Source organism: Physcomitrium patens, chromosome 3 (genome assembly GCF_059467195.1).
Source record: "Physcomitrium patens ecotype Gransden chromosome 3, ASM5946719v1, whole genome shotgun sequence".
NCBI lineage: Eukaryota > Viridiplantae > Streptophyta > Bryopsida > Funariales > Funariaceae > Physcomitrium > Physcomitrium patens.
Genome location: NC_143412.1, coordinates 11,620,778 through 11,629,957, shown reverse-complemented (window position 1 = coordinate 11,629,957; position 9,180 = coordinate 11,620,778). Strand labels below are relative to the sequence as shown.

Genomic DNA, 9,180 nt, shown 5'->3' with positions numbered 1-9,180 from the left:
ACAAGATACATGCAAATTTATGCTCTTCAAAATGGGTAAAAGTACCACAACAATCAGCAACCTTTCAAATCAAGTCACAGGTTCTATGGTACTCTCTCCATGTATGAGAATCAAGGCTGAAAGAATCTTGTCCTTCTAGCTATGGTCCTCCTTTGTTTGTGCCCAGCTTCATCCAGTTCAGCAATCCTTCATTTCCTGTGTTTGTTACTGAAAATTGAGACCCCTCTTTCTCACAACACTGGATTGCTGTTGGGTGCCATTTTATCAAACTTGTAAGTGGAAGTTGTAGTAATACCAAAAATGACACTTGCAAAGGCAACTTTTCAAAAAAAAAACTTTTCACCAGAAAGGCAAAGTTTAGAAATGGAATCCATTCAGTGCGACTCTGATGGAGCCCTAATCCCAGATATGGGCTTTTTGTTTTGGGTCCCTTCTAGGGCCTAGGCCTCATCAGGGTTTGGTAGACATTCAAGGGTAAAACCACTAACTCACACAGGTGCGCAATCGTGGTGGACCAGACTCTGGACGAATCTCTGCCAAAAGTGTCAGTTGGGCAGACGCCAGCTTGGCTGCCAAGCTGGCCCTCACCACTGTTGTCAGTTCATGCTTTAGAATCACTTGCACACTCCAACACACCACATTCCATAAAAGGTGGATTCTTCTCAAATCCATGCCTCCATGTCTCATACAAGACAAAGTTTCTGCATATCCTCACATAGTTTTTTGCTTGATTCAATATGGCTTGCGTTGTAACTGTATTGTAATAAATGTGACAAATCTTTCTTTGAATAGGAATAAATAATATACTTCAAGACTGTATTCAACTTTTTGAATGAGATGTATATTTAGCGGAACATTGTTGCTTAAATCGTTTTCTGGTTTGATTTTGAATATAAGGTTGAGAACTATAATGCACTCTGCAGATCATACTATTTAATGCTTTTCCCACTTTTCCACTTTCTGCTTTTGTTTTTTTTTTTTGTTTTTTTATATATATTATATGTGAGCATCAATAATATTTCATAAAAGTAGGATTTATGAAATTATGAGTCACAGAATTGGAAAAGGTTTATGAAATGATCATGGCCTGCTCAGTGTTTGATCGAATGAGCTATTCCTCATGTTCCTCTCACTCCCATTGAGCTTCTCCAAGGTGCCTTGGGGAGTGCTCATAGTTCCCAGCATCAACCATTGCAGTTGTTTTCTTCTTGTGGTAAAAACTCCTCAAGTGGTGCTGAGTAACTAGCATTGGAATGATGAGGCTGTGCAGAAAACGAGTGTTGCTTCTGGAGGGTTGCTCATGTGTCCATGTCTGGTTTGTTTGTTTCTTCTATTTGGGAGATCCTGGACACAGCATTGGAATTTTAGACCTCCTCAATAACTGCAACAAATCCTACGTCAAATGGAAACTTTTCTGGAGGTTATTAATTGGTCTGCTGTGGTTATCCATTACGAGTTAAATTTTCTTACAGTACAGGATGCAAATCATACTATTCATGTCTTTGTTCTTTTGTGTTGAAGTAATATCTTTGTCTTGCTTTCTCCAAAATGACTAGGAGAGGCAGGATTACTTCTGCTCTGAATACACATTTTTCCTTTTGTCTTGTTCCAATATCCACTCTGGTGGTCTATGCAGGGAAAAATAAGATAGAAAAGTAATTGACTGTGACTGTGACTGTGACTGTTTTTTTTCTAAAGCACCTGTATGTTTTTGAAGACTGAAATGATATCATTATTGAGTGATGTGAGCACCAGCAGGCTTATAACACAATGAGATCTTAAAACAAGATCCCAAGAGGTTGAATGGTAGTTCAGGCTTTGAACAGAGGATTCTATGTTATGTGTCTTAGTTGTCCAATTTGTATCAGGAGGCTAGTTTAACAGTACAACCCCCACTAATGCTGAAAGAGGAATTGGTAGATTTTGATGATGCTGCAACACTGAGCTATTATTTCCGAGATTGTTCATGTCAGCCTTGACAAGATTACACAACACATTGGAATATAATCACATGCTCTGAACATTGGCACATGTGAAATAGATCTCCAGGCATCCATTAGGGTGCAGGGCATATGTTTCCATTGTATCACACTTCAGGATGTTTTTAGTGTAGGGCTTGCTAGGGCCTCTTATTTATTGTTTTCACATTTCTTATTTCTTAAACATTAAACTATTTCAACCTGATGTGAGAATACTTGTGCATTCTACAGGATCACTTGTCAGCAACTGCGACTTCATAGCATGTTGAAACAATGTGTTTTGAATCTTCTGTTGGGGATGTGTCAAGTTGGCTATCTTCTCCATGATTTCTGAACACATTTTCAATCTGAACTTCTTTTACAAGTTTCTCCAGTGTATAAGATATCACACAAACAAAAGTTACAAATTCTGGGTCTATAGTGCAAATGACTTCTGGCTGTTATATGTCATGTTGCACTATAATTGGATCATTCCACCTTTGAAAATTCATGCTTTCAACTATCTTAATACTAGCACAAGGATTTATATCTACTTCTCTTCTTTGTTACATGCTCTTTCCACTTAATAAGCCGTCTATGACACACCAATTCTATTCTGAGGAAACATATATATACATATATGTCAACACATATGTACACATGTCAGCTTAATGCATGATCAAGGATAAACATCAGGGTCCAATCAACTCAAACTCTCTTCACCAGACATTATAAATATTGGCTTCTTTGTGGCTACTGTATTTGGTACTTGCGTCAATATACCTTCAGTCTCCAAAGAATCAAGTGGTGTTTGCAAAGAATGGATTGTTGGGCACAGAAGGAATTGACTGCTGACCACTCGCATGCCCCTGACCAAGAGTTATTGATGCCCATCACAAACACACTTTGTTTGGTAGCAGAAATGCCCACAGACACTAAAAATAAAATAACTGTATAAATGAACAAAGAAGGAGGGAGGCAAACAAATTACAATACAATACCATAGGAAGTAGTTGAAGATTTTAGACTAAAAAAATAAAAACTCTAACAATATTTTTGAATGTGCATTAACTAGCTAACACTGGACATGATAAGTGATGTATACAAATATTTGCAGATCACTTGCAGCAAAGCCACTCACATAAACCATTTCAAAGAAAATCCTTATCATCTATAATAATGCAATAAAAGAAACAAGTGTTAACCCTAATTACACCTCTTTATTTTTCTTTTTAAATGGAAGCTGCCATCTGAGAACTCAAGAAATTCTATCAAATGATATGAAAATTTGAGCTAAAAATAATATTTTTGTGACGAAAGCAGAGAGAGAGGAAAATAAATAAAGAAATAAATAAATAAATGAAAAATCATGCTATAAACGGACCCCAAATTGCTATACACACACCTAAGGCCTGCTTTGTGGCATCTTCTTTCTAATACTGGCGCAAGTCCTAAACCTCCTCTCCCACTTCCTTGTTCTTGTGCCATTCCCAATTGCCATCCCCATCTTGGTGTTGTCCCTAACTCTTATCCTTAGTCTTGGTGCAACTCCCAGTTTTGTCCCCCTAACCTTTTGCAATTTCTGGTTGTTTTAGCAAACCAACCAATTAGAAGCCTCTATTTTTTTGGGTGTGCATATACCAATTTGTGGTGTGCTTGTAGTGTGAGCCCAAAATTAAATGCCTAAAGATAACAACAATTGCCCTTTAAAACTTGAAATAAATAAATGATTGTAACACTGCAATTATTGCCTACCACGTAATCAAAAATATTTATGGCTGAATGGGTGATGGAGATCAACAGAAAAGGATGCCACCAATGCATGAACCTTACTTATATAATATAGTTACTTTCTTTGCTACAAAGGTGTATTAACTTTCAGCAAGATTTATTACTATGGTTTATAAGAACTATATGAAATATGTAAGTTGACTATGTGCATTATACGAATATGCATGGATGTGAGACATAATAAATATCGCACATTCTTATTTTACTGTTTATATTTGAGTGTGTAATGGGGTGAGAAAATGTTGTGATTAAAAGGTGACCTTGCCAACTGAAGCTTGCAGAATAACATATGCATGTCAGGTTTGGTCAGAATTGGAGCCTTAGACACATGGTTTTGAAAGAAGCTGTGAAGCCTTTGGAAAACTGATAGCTATGCTTTGGCAACCTTTGTGAATGATGGAACAGGAGAAAAGGTTTAGAGCACATATGTCCCATCAGGTTGCAATCACAATACATCACAAGTTAGAAAAACTATGTCTCATCTTCTTGGGCATTAAGTTTTACATTCCCCTCTGAGCCTGGATGGGAAAGGGAAAATGGTAGGAAATAATATAATATTGAAACTAAAAACAGCAACAAAAACAAAAACCCTCCGAAAACAGATTTACCCTCTTCCATTACCCTGCTCATTGCAGTCTGTATACCAAGTCTCCTTGCTCACAATACTGTCAAAGGGACAGGTAGCACACATGAAATCCTCACTGCTGACTGTGAGTGAGTGGCATTAGTCAAACAAACACCACAGCCTCTGATGGCCAAACATGGGCCAGTTAAAAACAAGCTACAGGTCTAAGAATAGCATATATTTTGTCTTTGTCTTGCTTGGACACTTGTCTCATTCTCTTTTTGGGTAAGTGTGATATCTATGTGCTAACTTCAACCCAACCATGATTGTGACTGTTGTGAGAGGACAAACTGCTTGCTCCTAACAAATTCAGATATCACAAGTTAAAGGAAGCAAGAAAATGAGTTACACATTGTTTCTTTTTTAGCTTCTAGCATTTGTAATGGATGTTAATATAACTCAAGAATTTGCATAAATCCAAAATCTTTCGGAATGCCATGTTGCTTTCTAAGTTTGCAAGTCCATGGGCAATGAGGTTGAATGAATACACTTTGTTTTTAAACTGATGATACACACTTGATGTGCACTAGAAAAAACACAAGCAATATGGAAGTCACCAACAGCACCAAGAATTTAACAGGGATTCACATGTGTCATGATAGAATCACTTACCACATGCACCACAGTCCATAGTTCATGCTCTTCTTCCCAAAATATTCAAATATTGAAGGAAATGAAAGATTCTACCCCAATGTCACTCATGGGCAATCATCATAGGGGAGACATTAATTGAAAGGTACAAGCTTGTGGATTGTTTTGCTAAAGTGGAAGGTGAGGATAAACTTTGTTTTCATCAAATAAATAAATAAATAAATAAAGTGGAAGGCAAGGTTGGCAACTGGGCCATTTTAACCATTTTAGCTGGCTGACAACCAGTACCCATTCAAGATACTGTTAACACCACAGATTTGAGCATTGGCTCTTCAGTTTTTTGAAGTACTGCAGTGTATAGGAAACCCTCTATGTTTGCTGTTGATCCCTAGAAGAAGGGAGACTATAGCTATGTTTTAAAGTTGTCAATAACTACTGATGATGCTGGTTAATGACCAAAAGCTGTGAACTGACTTCACAGGATGGGATTTGCAGCTCTAGGCAGCAGTGCACACACTTCATGTACCATGGGATCAATCACTTGTGGTTAAGCATTCTGGGTCAGAGAGGGAAGTGGAGAGGAAGCTACTCATTTTTGTTGGCCTCTGCCCCACCTTGGTACATTACTATGGGTCAAAACATCAATGCTGGGTTGATTCTCTGCACTAAGTGGATAATAAATGACGACATTAGAGCAGATGAGGTAATAGTCAGATTGCCAGAATATGGATATTTTATTATCATAGTCAACCAGTGTCTAATAAGTGAGTAGGGGAGTCTCATTGAAAAGTCAGGTTTTTTATTACATTTTATTCTTATTGTCGTAATTAAGTCAACGGAATTTATTTTATCCACAAGATTGTTGAAGTGGTTCATTGATTTTGCATCTTGTCCACCCATTATTCTGATTGTTGAGAAAGGAACTAAACAAGATAAAGGAAATGAGTAAGAAGAATAAGAAGAAGAAAATAGTGTCTCTCCCACAGTATGATATCCAAGGTTTGATGACGACTTAACTACACAAGGCTTGTGGTTAAACTGCAATGATTTCTTTTTTCTTTTTTCTTTACCCTTTGTTGTGTAAAATTGATTTAGATTTTCAAACAGAGAAGAGCATATTTGTTTACATAAGTGTACCAGGTATGTCCTAAAATGATGTCAAACTCTGTCTTTATCATAATCCAGTCGCAAATTTCATGTGCATACAAAATAAAATAAGTAAATCTTCAAGAATGTAATAACACTTTTAAGTGGTTTTTATATGTTTCAATTTGTAGTTGATAGCACATGCACATAGATATTTTAATGATTGTGATTGATTAATTAAAACCATCAGTGGTGTATTACATCTTACACATCTGAAACAATCATGTTTCATAATCACGAAAAAAATCATTAAACAAATTGCTATGCTTCTTTAACCCAGTCATCTTCATTATATAATGTTTGTATATATATATATATATATATGAATTGTGTTTTCCAAGTAGTGAAGATTGGGTTCCAAACCCAAGCAGGAAGTTCTCAGTTTCCATGTGAAGTTCAGGCTCAATCCAATTCTAACCAGAAGTCATGATACAGGGTGGAAGTAGTTGTGCCCTGAAGGGCAACAGGACACGGATTAGCTGGCAAGGAGCTTCATCATGGTTGACCCTTTGGACCCCTGTACAGTGGCACCTGAGCTGGCAGCTCTCCAGCCAAATCCATGAGCTCTCTTGTGGCTCCCTCACCATTAGCCAAACAACTGGCTCACATTTCTCCATGGCTTCAAAACAATAACAAAATAACAAACAAATCAAATGCAAACCTCTTGTCCCTTACCAACTGGTCTGCATATTCATCCTCAACAAACCACTCACAAAGCTCATGTCCTTTCTTTTGCATTGCAATTGCAAACAATTGTTGAAATCTAATCCATCATTCAGAAAAAAAGTAAAAAAGAAAAACAAATGGAAACTAAAACCGATCTAGGTCACTGTTCTGGCTGTTGCTTGTTAGATAGAAAATGGAAGAAATTGCAGCCATAACTGTATGGCAAACAAAGTGCTAGGGTGAATAAGAATTGGGGTGGCTGCAGGCAGCTATCTTGCACAAGTTCACTGTGATGAGCAAGTGGGCACAGTTGCCAATTAGTGGTAGAGAGTTTGGGTCTAATTCCAAGAGTTGCCTTCTTTGGACAATTAAATTCTCCAGACAGTGCTAAAGTGACCCCTGAGAGGATTACCATTTTACTCACAGATCAACATTTTTTGATACATTGGATATTTTTGCAACAGTATGCTTTGAACATGTCAAATCAAACACTGTCCAAAGCCATTGTTGCACCTATTGAAGACAAACTCAAATTAATGCACACCCATTTATTATTCTCCTCATTAGCTATTTTTATTTATTTAAAATGTATTTCTGGGACAAAGACAATGAGGGTTATCTTACAATGGAGACTAACTCCATTCCTACATCATGTATGGGCACTCATCACCCATGCATTATCTAATTCTTGATACACTATGTACCAAGCTCCAGCAATTTTCTTTTTTCTTCTCTTTTTCTGACGCATGAACTGATGTATACACTAACTAATCATCATTCTTGTGCTGGAGGTGGACTTGAATTTAAAAGAAATAGAATGGACTGTTGTCAGCACTCTTGGTAAAGAAGGGTGGTGTCAATGGACCTACCCAATCAACACAATCCACAGGAGGGCCTCTCTCTCACTTGACTAGTCTCCCTGTTGGAAATTCTCTACCTTATTTGTCAAAACAGCTGTTGTCAAAACTTACCATCACTACTTACAATCACCAGGAGGAGCAGCAGCAGCAGCATGAGGACTTTCTGGGAGCCGTTTTTTTGGATATGCCAGCTACATGCTAAAACAACCCCCTGTTGAGAGAAATAGATGTACACACCCAAACACACATATACCCATATATACATGAAAGGGAGTAAATGCTTGGAGAGATGAAGAGTCCTGGATATTTGTCCTTTACCACGGAGCCCAGTAAGTAGGAAGTAGATAAGTCACAGAATTATGGTAGAACCCACGGTTCTGCCCCAAGTCCATTATCAATTGGACCCTGACCAGTGGACAAGTCAGGGTCTGCAGTGAACAAACTTACACAGAGCAGATTTGAGAGGGAAAGTAGGCTATTTCAGCTCAAGAGGTTCATCATGACATGGGTGACATTAATTAATATGCAATCAAAATAACAATTTGAATAGGAACAAGTTTTCACTGCGGCTTTTTTATGGGAACAATATGGAGCTAAACCCCCAAGCTATCTAAACATCAACTCTTTGATGATTTGCCATCAACATTTGTAGATTTAATTCATACAGTAAGGTACACTGTGGGGTGTCGGTGACGAGGCAGACAAGACTTGAAACCCCCTGTAGCTGTGTTCCAAGTGCCAGTCAGGACTCTGGTGCTCTTTTCACACTGCAACTCACCTACCCCATACAACTGCCTTAACTGTGAGGGAGCTAATGGCTCTCAGCAATAGAATATGAAGGGAACAGCTCGGCAAGCACACCCTGTAAAAACTCCATTGTGAGAGAAAAATTAGCATTGTTTGATGCTTGTAAGTGTCTTAAATAGTCAGCATACTTTCAGTGCTGTGATGCTCTCTTTTAGGACAGAGAATCACTCTTACAATAGGAAAGCCCTTGAACTTTAAATTATATAAGAGAAATATGGTGGCATCTGTCCCCACACAAGCTTCAATTGATGGTGGTAGTCATGGGATGTGCAGAGTTGGACAGATATAAGGAGATGTTATATGGGGAGATTAATTGATTGAAATATCAACATCTATCTCCAAATTGCTTGGACAGTTCTCTTTCATGTACTGGAATAGTGCTCACTGGTCACAACTCATGCTTCCTTACTTAAAAAGCATAAAAGCATACATAACAACACACTTTGCTCATGTAATTGATTCAGCAATAATTGAAACCATCATATACTAAAATTGTGATGTGAATTGTCTTGGTGATAACTATGTTTACCTTCATCATGCTATAATCCTCAATCAATGTTTATTTTACTTAACCTTGTCAGAGAGAGTGTGCACATTCTCTTTACTCTTTTATTTTCTTTTAAAAGAAAGTAGGTTTTTATGCAAGTGTGCAAATAAGTGCAATTTAATTAAAAGAACAATGCAAATTCACTATTTTTATTTATTTATTTATTTTTGACAGAATCAGCCATAGAAG

At 37.5% G+C, this 9,180-nt stretch overlaps 1 protein-coding gene across 1 annotated transcript; it reads right to left on the bottom strand.

The window, feature by feature from the left end:
- Nucleotides 1–268: 268 nt before the first annotated feature.
- Nucleotides 269–4,307, bottom strand: LOC141045257 (uncharacterized). Its single transcript, XM_090248784.1, has 4 exons — nt 3,714–4,307; nt 3,364–3,523; nt 2,742–2,827; nt 269–2,309 (listed from the first exon to the last, which is right to left on the bottom strand). Exons 2-4 carry the CDS (start codon nt 3,444–3,446, stop codon nt 2,176–2,178), a joined length of 303 nt encoding a protein of 100 aa, XP_090104910.1. The 5' UTR covers nt 3,447–3,523; nt 3,714–4,307; the 3' UTR covers nt 269–2,175.
- Between the last annotated feature and the right edge of the window lie 4,873 nt (nt 4,308–9,180).